The sequence below is a fragment of the Neolamprologus brichardi genome, chromosome 13 (genome assembly GCF_056152115.1).
Source record: "Neolamprologus brichardi isolate AB-2024 chromosome 13, ASM5615211v1, whole genome shotgun sequence".
In the NCBI taxonomy this organism is placed as follows: Eukaryota; Metazoa; Chordata; class Actinopteri; order Cichliformes; family Cichlidae; genus Neolamprologus; species Neolamprologus brichardi.
Genome location: NC_142116.1, coordinates 14,962,501 through 14,978,687, shown reverse-complemented (window position 1 = coordinate 14,978,687; position 16,187 = coordinate 14,962,501). Strand labels below are relative to the sequence as shown.

General features: G+C 38.7%; 4 protein-coding genes across 5 annotated transcripts in view; 1 reads left to right on the top strand and 3 right to left on the bottom strand.

The window, feature by feature from the left end:
* Nucleotides 1-318: 318 nt before the first annotated feature.
* c13h10orf53 (chromosome 13 C10orf53 homolog) lies at nt 319-891 on the bottom strand. Its single transcript, XM_006783834.2, has 3 exons — nt 798-891; nt 555-674; nt 319-425 (listed from the first exon to the last, which is right to left on the bottom strand). The coding sequence occupies exons 1-3, from the start codon at nt 889-891 to the stop codon at nt 361-363; spliced, it is 279 nt and encodes a 92-aa protein (XP_006783897.1). The 3' UTR covers nt 319-360.
* A 1,363-nt stretch (nt 892-2,254) lies between these two features.
* Nucleotides 2,255-14,426, bottom strand: chata (choline O-acetyltransferase a). 2 transcript variants are annotated; one of them, XM_087850214.1, is made up of 17 exons: nt 14,265-14,426; nt 13,416-13,652; nt 13,064-13,162; nt 12,491-12,682; nt 12,088-12,206; nt 11,523-11,576; nt 11,241-11,421; nt 9,535-9,712; nt 9,275-9,444; nt 7,230-7,259; nt 5,301-5,401; nt 5,065-5,193; nt 4,851-4,973; nt 4,635-4,776; nt 4,339-4,401; nt 4,122-4,259; nt 2,255-3,607 (listed from the first exon to the last, which is right to left on the bottom strand). In XM_087850214.1, exons 3-17 carry the CDS (start codon nt 13,109-13,111, stop codon nt 3,176-3,178), a joined length of 2,100 nt encoding a protein of 699 aa, XP_087706340.1. In that variant the 5' UTR covers nt 13,112-13,162; nt 13,416-13,652; nt 14,265-14,426; the 3' UTR covers nt 2,255-3,175. The 2 variants fall into 2 exon arrangements, with proteins under 2 accessions (XP_087706340.1, XP_006783896.2); XM_006783833.3 differs by lacking the exon at nt 7,230-7,259.
* Nucleotides 6,112-8,489, top strand: LOC148099915 (uncharacterized). Its single transcript, XM_087850215.1, has 4 exons — nt 6,112-6,223; nt 7,240-7,280; nt 7,449-7,512; nt 7,909-8,489. The coding sequence occupies exons 1-4, from the start codon at nt 6,117-6,119 to the stop codon at nt 8,006-8,008; spliced, it is 312 nt and encodes a 103-aa protein (XP_087706341.1). The 5' UTR covers nt 6,112-6,116; the 3' UTR covers nt 8,009-8,489.
* A 519-nt stretch (nt 14,427-14,945) lies between the features above and the next one.
* Nucleotides 14,946-16,187, bottom strand: part of slc18a3a (solute carrier family 18 member 3a) — a 2,802-nt gene continuing 1,560 nt past the window's right edge. The window contains exon 1 of the mRNA XM_006783832.3: nt 14,946-16,187. This exon is cut by the window's right edge and continues 1,560 nt beyond it. Coding sequence (XP_006783895.1) covers nt 15,715-16,187 — 473 coding nt within the window. The 3' untranslated portion in view covers nt 14,946-15,714.

The window sequence follows — 16,187 nt, the reverse complement described above, 5'->3', positions numbered from 1 at the left end:
AATGTTGTACATTCAGAGGCCCTTTTCTGCATACCTCAGTTGTAATGGCTGGTTATTCGAGTTAGAGTAATCTTCCTATCAAATCGAAGCAGGCTGGCCATTCTCCTCAGACCTCTAGAATTGACAAAACATTTTCACCCAGATAAATATTAGTCATTGAATATTACGTCTTTTCCAGAGCATTCTCTGTAAATGTAAAGATAGGCGTGCAGGAAAATCCCACATAACAAGAAGTTAAACATGTGAACCTAATAAATTGACCGGTGTTTATAAATTAATCCATACAGTGGTGTAATTGCATAATATGTACAGTTTTTAATTGCATTTTTTAAATATGGGTTTGACATTTATAAATTATTTTCAGTAAGCACTCTCCACTGCAGCAACAGCTTCTCTGCAAACAGGATCCAGTTTTCCATCTCCGCCTTTGAGAAAAACAAAAACCAGAAAGTTTTCAGACTGAGTGACGTCATCACGACGTATCACTTTAAGTTGATTTGTAGCTCCACGTTAATCCCACAAACCTTACATGTATCCCAGTCAACCAAACTTACCAAACTCCAGATTCTTTATGTTACAGGTGAAAACGACCTCCCCGCTGACCACGAGCTCCACAATATTCCACTCGCGTGTTTCTTCCAAAACGCACAGGTGCCCGCGCGCTCTCAGAGCGGCTGCAGACATATTGGATCGGTCATTAAAAAAAACAAAACAAAAGAAACGTTTTATAACACTGACGAAGGCAGATGACAAGCATGACATGCATGAATCTCAATAGAGCTGGATATGAGACAGACCCTGGAGACCCTGGAGGCGGAAGGTCCTGTGTTGTATTACTCCGCTGGATTCATAAGGTCCGTAGCAAAGTGTGACCCGCGCATTTGCTGGCATTGTTTGTTGTGTGTCACCTGGGTAACTGATTCAATATGCATCGATTGCTGACATGGTTAGCTTATGTGGGCAGATCAAAGAAAGAGAAGCAATCTATAACCATCGGTTTCTGCGCCACCGCAGACTCACTGCTGATCAGTGTTTATTACAAATGTTCGCTGCATATTTAAGAATGTGGTCCTAACTTTCTGCCCACTGCCTGCTGCTCAAGTTAGAAAATGAAAAGGGTTAAAAAAAACAAAAAAGTTCACACCAAGACATACATACTTTTCAAAGAAATTAGCCCGTTATCAATCTGGGCTGATTATACTTTAGTTTTGCTTTTTGCTGTTGTCCTTCTCACTGCTGATATCAAGAGACATTACCTATAGCCCAATCAGGTTGCACAGGTAGCTCCTCCAGGATGGCCCAACCATACAATGGTCTGGAGCAACTGATCACTACATAAACTCGGCTCAAATCGACTGGTTGTCTGCAGGAGCCTCTTAAGGTCAGTATGTATTTCAATAAATGATTTTGTTAAGAAGCTAAGTGGAACCTTTCTAAAAGAGGTTATGATTCCAAAAGGAACATTGCTGTAAAAAAAAAAAATTGCTATACAAATGTGATTTATTAAATCAGAGGATTGAGTTTTGGGTCTAACAGCGGACATTTATGGTTTGATAATGATTACCTCCTTGAAAATGTTCTTAACTTTGTTAGATGTTGTGAAGTTCTTGGGGTTTTTTTTTTTAACCAATGAAATGCAATTCTGTTATTGCTTCTGGTATTTCAGGCCTTTTTGTGTTGTTGGCCAGTGCATTCCTTTTTTTAAAGACTATATCAGATTGTTGATTTGGTCAATCCTAAAGCTTTTCAAGTATCTCCAATTGTTTTTTCTTGTTTTTTAGCCTGATGATGGACTCTTTCACTTATATTGACACCCCGTTGGAACTTGAATTGTGAATTCCAGTGTAAAGCTACTTGATGCATGTTTAACACTTGGAATCAGCTAAACAAACCATTGTCCAATTAATTTGAAGTCTCTGGAAATGGGTGATTGTGTATGAAAATGTGTGTAATTCCTAAACAGTTATTTCAAATCTTTATGAAAGCCCTTTGAACTAAAGCTGAAACTCTGCACTTCAATCACGTCTTGATTGTTTGAGGCAAAACTGCAAAAATGTAGCTTGTTCAGTGAATTATGGACCTGACTGTATGTTGATCATTGTTTACGGTCAAAATGATTGCCATTTTCATGTGAGAAACTTGTCGTGCAGTGTAGTGCATGTGATAATAAAACATATGAGGTTAAAAAAAAAACTTAACATGAAATATGCTTCAACTCTTAATAGCAAGATACCATTTTAAATTGTTCCTTTTGTTCATTAGCAGCGCCTTTTAATTACAGTACTTTGACAGTCATCAATACAGTGAACACCTTTGGTTAGTAACCTTTATATATTTACTTTTCAGAGTACTTCTCTATAACATTATATATATATAGATATATTTGTATATGATACAAAAATAAATAACTTAATTGAAATATTCTGCTCAAAACTTTACACATTTGGTTCAACTTAACATTCTTTAGGCTAACTATAAAGTATCCTTATAAAATCATGGACGGCTACATTGGATTTATTATGTACACAAGCACAGTGTGAGTCCCAGTATAAGGAGTACAGAACAGTATGAAGAGGATTTTATAAAAGGATACTTTGTTTTTTGAGCAGATGTATTGGCACACGGTACTGGTACAACAGACACAAGAATTTATGAAGACAACACAAGGAGAAGATTGCTGTTTTCTGGTCTTCAGAAAATCATTAGATAGCAGCATGCAATTTGCAGGTTGACACTGTGAGACAATCAGCCATTTGGCATAACTCACAGCCTGCTTTTGCTTTGTCAAACTGACTGGCGGCAAAGATGATGCAGAGATGTAATAATACGAATGAACCTCCAGTGTTTGCATCTCTCGTTTTCCTTTTTTTCAATATTTCCCACTAACCTTACTCTAAGGCCTGTTGGTCAGCAATAAATAAACTTCTTTCTTTGGCTGATTCATTTTCAGGTTTACCCATTCGTCTGGCACTAACTCTCAGCTACATGTATCCTGTAGTAGCCACATTTCAATTCCTGGAAAAAGCATCCTCTACAACAATAAATATATACATGACATTTTGTATCACAGCTTGTACAGTGTATATTTTAAAATTGACTTACTAATACATTATTGCAGCACAGAAAACACATTTAATATCACATCACCACTATTACCACAGGCACTGACAGTTTCCTATGATTTACTCATTTTTCTCAGAGGCTGTGCCTCTCCGTGTGGTAGCGTCTGAGTTTGGGCCTCCACGCTACTCTGGTCTGTTGTCTTCACCAGAACCTGTGGGACTGTTTGCTTGTTTTTAGTCAAATCAGATGGTCTCTGGGGGGGTTTTTCCTCCCACTTTGTTTCGGTCTGTGTGTGTGCCTTCTGTGTCTGGCCCTTTCTTTCCTCTGTGGCAGCGCAGTCAGCGTTGCATTTATCGCACAGATCCCTTATGTCCCGAAGTCCCTGCGCCAAGCACTTTACAAATTCTGCTGAACATGTCTGTTGGCTCTCATGGAAACTGGACACGGAGAAGATAATATGGTCTGACTGAGGGTTGTAGCACACGCCGTATCCGTTTGGAACCACGGGTCCATAGCAGCAGAACATTTCAACAGTAGTGGGAACCTGAGGGAAGAGTAAATGCTTCAGTCCTAAACTACTAGAAGCTTTACTGGTGTGAGGAAATACTGCTCTAGGAAAGGTTTAGGTAGGTAGTGAGACTGATTTGTGTTATTATGTTTTTCCTCATTCATTACAAGGAAACCCTAAACTGTAGTTTTAGTTCAAACAACCAGTTACAATCTTTGTTTTACAATATAGAAATTTTATAAAGAATAAACAAGAAGGGCATAACCATTGTAGTAACTGCAGTGTTACAATGTATTAATACAGATCAAATGTCAGGGTAGATGGCTGTCCCACTTTCTTTTAGTTTCTTCCTGTTAAAATGGAGTTTTTCCTTCCCACTGTCACCAGGTCCATGCTCACAGAGGATCATGTCATGGTTTGATTTTTTTTATATTACAGTATGAAGTGCCTTGAGGTGGCTGTTGTTGTGAATTGGCACCGTATAAATATAATTGAATTGAACTGAATTTTAAAATATGAATCATTTTATTCCAAAATTACATGCACATACCTGACTTGTAGAGAGAACAAACTGATTACTGATGAGATAGGCTTCGTCTTTGAACATTTCGAGCTTCCCCATCTTCATTTCATGTGCAATTTCACGCAGCCCTAGTAGGTGATTGTCTATTGCCATCCCTGTAATAGCCTGAAAAATAGAAAGTATGTTACTGCATTTATTTAATGTGAGTCTCTGTCATAGAAATCTGGACGAAGAGAATAGTTACCAGACGTGTATAACTGGTCTGTGCAGTTATGGCTCCTTTCAACAGTTCCATCTTTTCTGTGTCCTGGAGAAGTAAACAACTGACAGTCAGTGCTTAGTCTTTAAGGTCATTAATTTACAGTAAGTAGATTTTCATGCTTGAATACATCAAGACAAAATCCAATAGAAAACAGAATAGCATAACTGAAAAAAAACCCAAAACTCAAACTGATTAAGCCACTCAAAATTAATTTAAATCTGTAGCAGCTTTTATTTGAGTCACAGTATGACTTTAGTTTCTGCATAAAAACAACCTACACTTGTGCTGTTTTTCCCTTCAGTCATTGCTTTGACAAAGGCAAAGGCTTCAGGTGTTGCTGAGCGAATGTTGTCTACTCTGCCTTGCTGAAAACGACGTAGAGAAGCACTCTCATAGGTGGACACCGGTCTGCCATGACACCTGCAGTCATGTACAGGGAGAACAAAATGTAGGTAAGTTTAATCAGTTCTGTAAGATGACTATTTTTTTTTTACCTGTAGAAGCCTAACTGAATAGCAAGCTGGATGTAGGCATCTGGACTCATCTTCTGCTTCTTGATAAACCCTTTCCCGTAATCATGGAACTTGTGGACATTTATATCCAGATTCTTTACCATTCTGACAAAATAAGAATACATTTTTTTTTAAATCATGCGCTTCTCATATTAATTAATCTCTTCAAATGACAAGGAACTAAAGAAAACCAAACCTCTGGAGTTTATCAGCAGCAGATGTGATGAGCTTGTGAATTTCAGGAGTGCATTTCCAGCGGAGTCTGCGTGGCGCGGGCAGCTCGCTCACACTTGCAGCTCTGATCAGCTTTGATGGACTCCCAATCCTTATGAGTAGAAATAAATGGAGCATTTATTTATAATAGTCTTATTTTAAAACATGTAACTCATATATACTGCACACTTCCAAAATCAGATGTGTGTCATTTCTCACATGCATTTGAGGAGATACTCTGTGCACTGCACAAGGACAATTCCTTCAAATGCAGAGTGTTCACACACGACTCCACAGCAGCCATCAGCTCCTACAATAAACTGTTACAAAAAGGTTGTTTTCAGGGGTTGTTTTCTTGAGTTGGACTGAAATGTTTAATAATATTAATTTTTGATTGCAGTTTGATTGCTGCACCTCTGCACTCTACTGTTTGCTCCAAATGCATGTTCTTACATCCATACATTACCCCCTAAAGTGAAGAAATCCTGAGTAAACTAAATTCTTTTGCCATTTTGTGAGATGACGGCTTTAAATCCAGTGGAACGTCCACTTTTAGTTTGCATTTCCTTAATTGGCTATGGAACTGGTTAGTTATATCCTTTAATGCTTTGAGAAATCAACATGAATTTGTTCATTTCATTTTCCTCATTAAGAAGGCAAAAAAACTTCCTCACTAAGGTTTGACAGTGTTTCTATTAGATAATGGCAGATGGCTTTGATCATGAGTTGAGGCTGTGGTTTGGGGCCTCAGTGGGGACTGGTGGTGGTTGCTGCACTGTAAAATGTAATATTGTGTTTAATTAAAAATATTAAATAGGCTGAACTCAATTTTTATCAATTTGTTATTAGAACTCAATTTAAATAAGTTACAAGTACTTTTTATGCAAAAACGCTGATAAACTCAATTTATTTGAGTTGTCTTAACTTAGAAAAACTAAATAAGCTGGAAGTTTTGCTTCTCAGTGCGGAAGGATGAAAGATGTGTTTTGAAAATGCCACGTGACTACCATCCTCCTCCCTCTCGGATCAGTCCGCATGTTCATGGCGCTAGCATTTGTTGTGGAATATGTTGAGCAAACCTGGAGAAGCGTCAGCTCAAGAGATTGTCATTGCTCTGAATCTTTACCTGATACACTGACTTGGTGAGTAAATGTTTACTCTTATTCAAACTGATTTTGTGGCTGCTCTTAGTTTAGCACCAGGTTTATAATCTTGCTAGCTAGTTAGTGTTAGCCTAGCGTTACTGTTGTGGCTAGGCTCATGTTACTTAAAAATTAACACAGCCTTAAAAACCTTACATAAAACTATGTCGGTGAAATTTTCTGTTGATTGTTTGAAATAAAAAAGTGAGATAAGAGCCCAGACAAAATTCTTCGGGAGGTGCAGCCGTTAGGGGTGTGGTGTGGGGGGTATTTTCAATCCATAGCCATAACTAACTAACTAACTAATTATATATATCATGTTTAACCTGAGTAGCAAAAGACCGCAGGGGGTTGAAAACAATAAGCCAGGAGTTAGCTGTGCTCGCAGACTCTATCAAGCCTTGACCTCCCCGGTCAGCTATGGCGCTGGTGGATAACAGAGCTCTCCGAAAACGTGGAAGCACTTTTGCAAATATGTGATATTTTGATAAATTAAGTAGATATTTGAGCATTACATAGCTACATTCTCGCCTGAAAATATCTTAAAAGGTTATTTTATGACCCAGAAAGGGTAGTCTGGGGAAAAGGAGGATCGCATTTGTCGGCTGTGGTTGTTGGAGCCTGTGCGTACTTGTAAGCCCGGCAATGGCGGAGGAGCGCGGCTAAAAAACTTATTACTTATTACTGCACACTTATTACTTTTTCTGGGTCACAAAATAAACTTTTAAGATATTTTCAGGCGAGAATGTAGCTGTGTAAAGTTCAAATATCTGTTCGATTTATCAAGACATCACATATTTGCAAAAATGCTCAGACGTTTTCGGAGACATCCATTTTTTTCATGCTTTGTGGCAGCTTTTGAACATCTGTGGCATCTATTAATGTCAAATCTAGCCTTTATTTAACAACATAAGCAAACTCTATGTTACAATGATTGCACAGCCATTAAGGATCAAATCAGTTTCTGAAAAATGTTCTGTTTTTTCTCCCTCTGCTTGCTTCTTACTGTCTTTGAGGCTCGGGACCAGCACTCCTGCTGTTGGACAGAAAGACATCAGTTAGTATTTTGGTTTTCCAATATATTAGCAACTGTCAGTGACATTTATATTAATCAGACTGAACTTTAATCATACTTTAGATCAGCCTGTTTTACTTATTGTTTTATTTGCGCTTTGGTTTGGGGAAGTTGTTTCTTTACTGATCTTTTCCTGCCTTCTGTTATTAGACTTGAGATATGACTGCACTATGCTGTTGCTTTTGACTCCAGTTAATTCTACAAGACATGCTGTGTAAGTAAACAAACAACAACAGTTTGGTCTGCATTTCTTGAAAGATCACATCCCCCAAACTTAGTTTAGAGGGTCTACACTGTATATAGTGAAGTCTGCAAGTTTTCTAACAGCAAAATTTGTTTTGTTCCCAAATCATTTTGCACATCATTAGAATGAAAGTTATTGGCCATGTTTGCATAGCCCTTTTTAAAATGATGCTTTCATGACATTATTGTGTGTTGGGTGGTGGTCAGGGCTATCCAGACTGACAATTGGGACATTGAATGTCACCTCTCTGGTGGGGAGGGAGCCTGAGATTGTCTAAATTTGAGTCTGTTTATACCAAATGCAGAAAAAATGTTTTAGGAAAGCAATTAAGTTCATGTTCCAAAAAATATGATTGTTTGCTTGCAGGACAACAGGAGAGATGAGTCCTCTGTCACAGATGGTGTGGTCAGTGAAGATGGTCACCTGCAGGTTCAAGCTCATTGCATCTCCAACCCACATCCACTGACACTGTACTTAAGGGAAGTTAAAGACTTTCTTCTACACCTACATTTGGATCACCTCGATCCATGACAGTCATTCAGGCAGTAATGCCTGGACTGGAAACAAGCCATCCTTAAAATATTACAACATTCCAGCTCCTGTGTTGGAATGAAAAACAAATGTTGTTTAAATCAGAGACTGCACTTGTGACAGAACTACAAATATTTTATTTTGATTATATAAGTAATGTAAGTACAAAACAAACTTGTGGTAGGCCTAAACTTATTTTCAGAATAATTACATCTGAGACTTTGTTTCATTGTAAGATTATAACCGTGATGGCAATATAATTGTTTGTTGTTCAGCAGAACAGTGTCCAGTATGTTGGCTGTTATACTTTGTTGTGTTTGAAAATAAAAGTTGGGCTGATTTTAACATCATTACAAAAAGTGTTGTTAATTATTTTTAATCATATTCAGGTTACCACAAATAGTTTTTTCATTTAGTTGAACTTGAAATGTTTGTCAGTAGGTAAACAATTAGTATTGTACAGTCAGAAATATCAAGTTATTCTTAATACTGTAGACTTGCACTGTATAAGTTGTCCTAACAGTCATCTTAAGTAAGCTTTACTTAGTTTTTTTGAGGCAACGAGTTTCCTTAATTTTTTTTTTGAGTTCTGGGAACTAACAAGGCTGTACAGTGTACTCAAAATGAGTAAGTTGCCCTAACTTGGTCATCTTACGTAAACTTGATCCAAATTTCTTGATTTCTGGGAACAAATGAGCTTGTACAGAGAACTCAAAATAAATAAGTTGTTCTAATTTAGTCATTTTTAGCTAAGCTTTACTCAATTTTTTTGAGGCAACGAGTTACCTCAATTTTTTTGAGTTCTGGGAACTAATTAGATTTTACAGTGTGGGCTGACAGAGAACTGAAAGGGGTGTGCGTAGAGGTGTGGTCCTGCGCCTGAAATTCAAATAAATTATCTCCAAAAATATTGTTCACTTTGGACATTAGATATCTTATCGTATCTTATCTTTTAGTATCATTACATGTGTTTTGTTATTTTAGACAGTTCCCCCGTTTTCTTCAGAGTAGGATAAATGGAAGAAGATGGCTGGATTGATGGATTTTAAATCCTTTTCAACCTCGTGTTATCCACTTTTCTTTCCCTTAAAAACAATAATAATAATATCACTCAGAATTTTGGTCTCCACACACAATGTACAAAAAGTTAATAAAACAAACATTAATTTAACCTTTTTTGTTGATAAATGTGTTCACTTACCTGCATTGGCTTATCATACCAGCGGTTGCCTCCATTCTTTGTCAATCCACCTCCATGCAGCATCAACATGGCTCGTTGGGTGTCACTAAGTTCAGGTCCACTTGCGTCGTCCAGACAGACGAGACACAGACAACGCTCAATCATGTCCAGCGAGTCCCTGTTGGTAGACTCTACAGGAAAACAAAAGTCAATCTGAGAGGCACCTCATATAAAAGAGAGTTTTTATTGGCAGTCCATATAAAATTCCTTTTGAAATGTACCTCTCATTAGCACACTACGAGACTCAGCCCACTCTGTCCGTCCATCTGAAGTGAGAAGCCCTATAGGAGGGAGCTGCTCTTCTTCGTTGTCAGCCATCTTGACAATCTTCTCCAGCTGAGTCAACAAATCTCTTTGATTCAGTTGCCGGAAGTTGATCATCACATCCAGCACAAAGAACTGGACAAAGGGTTCAGATTAGCCACAAAGTTTTAGGAATCTTTGGTACTGACTAACTTTCCTAATGATGTGGACATATGCATTGTTTCAGAATTTCCTGCCATTGTGAAATAACATCCAAGTGATTCTTTTAGCAGCATTGAGCCCCAAAGGCTCATTTAGCCAGAGCCACAAAGAACAAGGAGAACCTGCACAGATGGTATGACTCCCACAGAAGCAGTTTAAAGCCATAGAAAAACTGCAAGTGTAACAAATAGTGGGTCACATAATATAAGGGCGATCGTGGCTCAAAGAGTTGGGTGTTTGTCTTGTAACCGGAAGGTTGCCGGTTCGAGGGCCGAGACTCAGACAGTCTCGGTCGTTGTGTCCTTGAGCAAGACACTTCACCTACCGCCTACTGGTGATGGCCAGAGGGGCCGATGGCGCGATATGGCAGCCTCGCTTCTGTCAGTCTGCCCCAGGCAGACTGACAGCTTGCCTCCACCAGTGTATGAATGTGAGAGTGAATGAATAGTGGAATTATAAAGAGCTTTGAGGGCCCCGAAAAGCGCTATATAAATGCAATCCATTATTATTATAAAATCGTCTTTCTTTCTTTCTTTTCTAATTGCTGTTTGAATTAGCTCAACTGATAATAAAGTCTTAGTTTATTTACACTCTTTATTAAATCTAGTTGGATCTGATGATCTTAATTTGAGTAAACATCAAGTTTCCATCACAGACAGCCAATTTAGAACAACCAAACCTAACAAGTCTGTTTGTGGGCTGTGGGAGGAAATCTGCACAGACATGAGGAGAACAGGCAGACTTCACACAAAAAAGCCCGACCTAGTTACATCAAAAGGAATTTCTTCTTACTATAGTAGGTTCAAACTAGTAACAGTCTTACTGTGAGGTGACAATGCTAACCACTGCACCACTGTGTCACCCCTATTGTGAAGTGATCTGTTCTGTTTTCATTCAGAGCATGATGACATTTGTTCTATGTTGGGCTTCTAAATAAATTCTGCAATATAATGCTTGATCTTCGTAGGTCTCACCTCCCTGATAAAAGCCCACAGATTTGGTTTCCCTCAACTCTTGAAGGTGTGAACTGTGAAACAATTACCAGAAATTCAATTTTTTTGAAAATTGAGAATTTATTAAACCAAATTTGTTGACAAATTTGTTTAAAAAAATTGATTAAATTTAATTGCCTACATATGATGTTTTATTTACATTTAAAAAAAAGACTAAAAATGTATTTCACAATTTATTTAGGTTTTTTAAGGGGAAAGATGATCACACTGAAAACTTACAAAAAGCTTCATGTATCAAATCTGAAACACTGGGCATTAAGGGGTTACGCCCAGATTGTGTGCCAAGTTTGCATTCCAACATAAAGAACAAAATTGTAATGCATATCTATGAGAAATCTGGAATGTGCTGTGTTACATGCTAACCAATCTCTCGTCGAATGAAGACCATGTAATATGGTGGAGAACTAAGAAATGGCTCTTGCCCTGGGTCTGTTTTCTCCAAGTCTGACCTGGTTTTTGCACGCCACGATGATATGTTCAGGTTCTGGCATCACGCTACTCTCCTGTGCTACGAGAGTGTCCCTCTCAGGTCCTGGCAGACGGTAGGAGGTGAAGAGACGATAATACTGCTCCATACACAGACGCGTTCCTGCCAGCTGGCCCCGGGCATAGTCCACAGGCAGGTCACGGCTACACGCAGACATACACAACTTTTTCAGGCTTTTTCTCTACACAAGAACTGAAAGTGAAAAATATTCTTTTATGACAATTTGTATTAAATGTTAACTCACTCATCAAGGTGAGTCTTGTACTCCAAAACTCCAGATATTAAGTGTGCAGCAAATCTAGAAAGAATATCTTTGCTCAGTTTTAATGCTTCACAAAACACACACATTGTACTTGGTCACTCTTTTGCCACCACACTCTTTTTTTCTTGATTAATTGTGTAGCTTCACAACATAAATGCTTCATGTAAATCATGTGGTTAAGGAACCGGTAACAGATCAATACCATGTCAACCAAACCACAGTTTTCGGACCTCGAGGCATTCTGAGTAATGACCCCCTCTGAAAGTGTCCAGCCAAGAGGGAAGTGTTCAAATTTGTATAATCAATGAAATCTGGTAGAAAAGCAATTCTCACAGTTCACTATTATTTGTCAGTCTTTGTGCTGGAATAACCAAAATCACCTACAACTTGTAACACGAGCAATTAGATATTTTTTTTCTTTCAGAGACCGTTTCTACACCAGTGAAGAAAGGATTCTGTCTACTAGTGGATTGCAGAGGCTTCGTCTGTCCCGTTGTATCAAACTATGAGATTTTTTTCGTGGTTCACTCGTCTCAGGTGTGCATACCTTAAAGAGTCAATAGGAGCCTTGAAGTTCTGCTGTGGGAAGACCATTGCAGGACTTGAGTTGACAGGTAGAGCAAGTCTGTTGTTCAGGTACATATCATTCAGCCAGTAGTCATAAACCTATGGTGGAAAAACAAAAAGCAAAAACCAAACAGGATTGAATGTAAATAAAGGGACTGGACCATTAAAAGCAGATAAAACAGAATCATGCTTCACAACCTTTCTAAAAGGTTTATCGACATCAGTAATGTCTTCAAGATTTGGTTTAAAACTTTAACATTTGGTTTAAAACTTTTCAAACGTATAAGCATCCAAAACACAGAGTTTTGTTTCTTAAATACATATATTTCATTTATTAAATAACGTCTTGTAACATTAAAATTATGTTTTTAATTTTTATTTACCCAGTTTGCCGCGTTTTCGCTCCTCTCCGTGAGTTTGCTCTGTAGTAGCTCCCCCACTCCTCCAGGGGCTCCAAACTGCGTCACTATGTTTTGCGTCTTGTTGAACTGTTCTTCTGTGAGCAGGTGCTTCATGCACCTCAGGTACCTGTCTAGTGTGTCTTTCAGGTTGGGCACCGGCAGCTTTGGCAGAGCCTGGAGAACATGGCGGGATGAAAAGCTTTCACTTCTCATCACCAGTTTTCCTTTTTCCAAATTCTTGACTAAACATGACGTAAGTCTCCCCATGCAAGGATTGCGCATGCTATTAAGCAAATATTTAAGGAATCGACAAAATTCCTTAAATATTTAATCTCTAAATTTCTGTCATTTCTAAGTTTTTGTAAGAATACCACATTCCAATTAAATCGCCCATGAATTCCAGCGTAATCCCTTGAAAGCCACTTTTATGTCCTGAAATGTTGTTAGGCCTTATTTGATTTTGCAACCTTTAATCGTAAAATGTAAATTGATCTGTTGCAGAATTGAGAAAAACATATACGGTGTACTTATAAGGCAGATGGAAGATGTAATTACATCTCGGCCCCCTGAATCTTCGGAGGCGTCTCGGTCGACAACTGGCATGTTGGCGGTGTAGAAGGGCAATCAAGCAGGTGGAGTCACAAGAGGAACTCTCTGTCCACAAACAAAATCTACAGTCATTATTTAAAGTCGACACTTATTAATATAAATGTCAGTCACAGTGACAATCGGAAACCAATCGAGTTTAATCCTCACTCACACTCAGAAAAATAAAGGTGCCAACTGGAACCAAAAGTGGTTCTTTAGACTGATGCCATAGAAGAACCTTTTTTGGTGCCACAAAGAACCTTTCAAACAATGGTTCTTTAAAGAACCATTTCTTTCAGTGGAAATGAAAATGTTTTACCTTTTCCAACAGTCTCCCAGAATCCAGATCTTCAAAGACCAGCAGGTGCTCAAGACTGTTATCCGCTTCGCTGTCACCGGTCGTGAGAAAGTGTTTTTCCCTTAGAAAGTTCAAGGCCCACCGCTCGCGCGATCTGCCTGCGCATGCACATCCCAACGACTGACCCCCTCCGTCCGCTCCCGGGATGATGCCGTAGTACAACGTATTCTAACGTCTCTCTCTCTTCCTGTCATTCGGCTCAAAAACATTTGATGAACAAGTTCATTCATCAGATCATTTACCTAAGCAGTGTGCTTTGCCAAAACTAAGTAAGTGTGTTGGTAAGTGTGCTCATTAGGCTTTGGCCCCCACCCCTGCCACCAGTATATTTTTAAGCAGGTATTTCTAGCTTTATTTGAATATTCAGTTTCCTACCATCTGCTCTTAAAGGGTAATCACCAGGTAACCCGCCCTCCCCCTTCGCACACACATGCACACAAACAAAACACACAGTATAATTCACACCCTCATTATAGTGAATAAATATTTATGCCATTTTAAACCATCAAACTTAGATAGCTAAGGATGAAGAACCTTTTGTTCTTTAAAGAACCATTTGTAATAGCTAAAGAACCATCTACAAAATAAAAAGGTTCTTTGATGTATGATGGCTCTTTAAAGAACCATGAAGACATCTGAAGAACCATTTAAGAACCATCATTTTTCATCTGCAGATGAAAAATGATGGTTCATGAAGTGAGTGAAAATTGCCTTACAAAACTGCACATTTGATGAAAACATGTTCCCAGTACTAAGGCGAAACTAACAAGAACAACAAAAAAATAGAGTGCAACTGAATTTTTTACTCACCAGCGAGGGAAAAAACACCCTCTCCTCCTGGAGCTCAAGAAGGTAGTTTTAGTTGGTCCATCTTTACTTGAATCCGTTTATAACAGAATTTCTTTAAAATGTCACTGCTTCGATCCTTCATTTTAAGCATCTTTCAATTGCCTACACGGCATGAGCACAACTCCCTGGCTGGCTCAGGAGAGACGCTAAAAGAGGGTACCTCAGCCTCTTGACAGCCAGGCTCCTCCCAGAAGTCCTGCTATTCGCCGGGAAGTTTATTTGGCACTTCACATGCTCACCCCACCTTATTTAGACGCCATCTGAGCTCCTCAGATGCTGAAGCACTTTGCAGGAAAACAATTAGGACGCATTTTTTTCGTGGATTTTTTCCCCCTTTGGCTTTCAGAATTTACAAACACTACACGCAGAACAGTTTAGGCGCACGACTCCTTTCACCTGACTGCACCTGACCGATTCAGATGACGCCATTTAACATTATGAGCAGATATTTGTGTGACCAACAAGATGCTTCAATGGAGCCTATTATTCATATAAACCATAAAACCCTCTGAAATTAGTAATATTTTGAACCAATGACATTTTCCCTAGAAATCTTCAGTTACACTTTCACTGTAAAATCAAATGCTTCTCTTTATTTGAAATTCACGGTCAAGGATCAGAGCACCACAAATATGTTGGCCTTAAAAACTTTAATTTCAGATTTTTTTTCCAAACCAATTTGTTTCCACGGGCAAAACATGTCAGAATCTTTAAATGAGACACTTTCGTGTTTTAACAACACATTTAAATATCACTCTTCAGTTGCGATAACTTTCTAAGTATATATTATCTCCATTTATAGAGGAAAATAACATTGCAGAATAAAAATTACAATTTGTACCCTAAATAAACCATTTCAATAAACAATATCATTCGCATGAGGTTGATTTAATTATGTACATGAATATACATTTATGTACAGTCGCGGATCATCATACAGTGAGGCTATACATTCCTATGCATTCCAGAAAAAAACACAGAATTAATAAAACGCAAAAGCAGATTTCACCTTTCCCCCCACCTTTCTCAATCTGCCGTGTGACACACAATACAGATTACAGTGAAAGACGCATTACATTTCTTCTTTTGTTCAAACACATTTGCACAATCCCTGAACACGATATGAGTCAGTTTCCGATACAATGATAAATACTCTTAATGAATATACATTTATCTCAGCAAAATCTTTCACAGGAATCTCACCTTTAAATAAAGAAACGCAAGCGAGCACCTTTCTGCTAAAACTTTAACCTACTCGATTTGACAAAACCCAGAGAACTTGTCACCAGAAGCGGTAAATAATTGATATTGTTACACAATCATAATAGTGTTATGGAATTGATTGAATCGGACATGATACAGACAACTCTACATTGGCACTTGGATAGTTTAACACCCAGCTAAAGGTATTTTACGCATACTCTCCCCCAGAAGATTCCTCCTCTGAATAAGAGCGCTGAGCAAAGGTCTCAATGCCATTCTCGTCAATCGTTGTACACAAACCCTTTCTCTTTTTCTCCCGTTGCTCCATCTTAATCGTATCATACAATCCCGTTGGACCGTCTTCTAGGAGCATGTTTCGCTCGGAGAAAGAAGGCTTCATTTGTGTCACGTTCTTCAGCAGGAGCAGCGCCGGTGCGTAAAGTACGTTGGCGAGACCCATGCCCAAGTTAAGCTGAACGAAGCCCAGGTCGTGCACTATCTGTCCGGCCACCACGGGCCCCAGGGCATACGCCACGCAGTAGGAGATGTCTGCAATCGCGTACACACTGCCATACACTGACACGTGGCGCACATCCACTAAGAAACCCAAAGTTGGTAGAAGTGCCGTGTCCACGAAGGCGATTCCAAAGCAGATGCCACACAGCGGAATCATCAGCTGTC

Excerpts from the sequence above, each read along its gene's own strand:
- LOC148099915 (XM_087850215.1), top strand. The coding sequence starts at position 6,117 with ATGTTCATGGCGCTAGCATTTGTTGTGGAATATGTTGAGCAAACCTGG. Across the intron at positions 7,281-7,448 it reads TGTTGGACAGAAAGACATCA|ACTTGAGATATGACTGCACT; the intron begins GTTAGTATTTTG and ends TTCTGTTATTAG. Across the intron at positions 7,513-7,908 it reads AATTCTACAAGACATGCTGT|GACAACAGGAGAGATGAGTC; the intron begins GTAAGTAAACAA and ends GTTTGCTTGCAG.
- c13h10orf53 (XM_006783834.2), bottom strand. The coding sequence starts at position 891 with ATGCCAGCAAATGCGCGGGTCACACTTTGCTACGGACCTTATGAATCC. Across the intron at positions 675-797 it reads CCGCCTCCAGGGTCTCCAGG|CCGCTCTGAGAGCGCGCGGG; the intron begins GTCTGTCTCATA and ends ATATGTCTGCAG. Across the intron at positions 426-554 it reads CATAAAGAATCTGGAGTTTG|GCGGAGATGGAAAACTGGAT; the intron begins GTAAGTTTGGTT and ends TTTTTCTCAAAG.
- chata (XM_087850214.1), bottom strand. The coding sequence starts at position 13,111 with ATGCCAGTTGTCGACCGAGACGCCTCCGAAGATTCAGGGGGCCGAGAT. Across the intron at positions 12,683-13,063 it reads AAGATTCAGGGGGCCGAGAT|GCTCTGCCAAAGCTGCCGGT; the intron begins GTAATTACATCT and ends CATGTTCTCCAG. Across the intron at positions 9,445-9,534 it reads TCGTAGTGTGCTAATGAGAG|AGTCTACCAACAGGGACTCG; the intron begins GTACATTTCAAA and ends GTTTTCCTGTAG.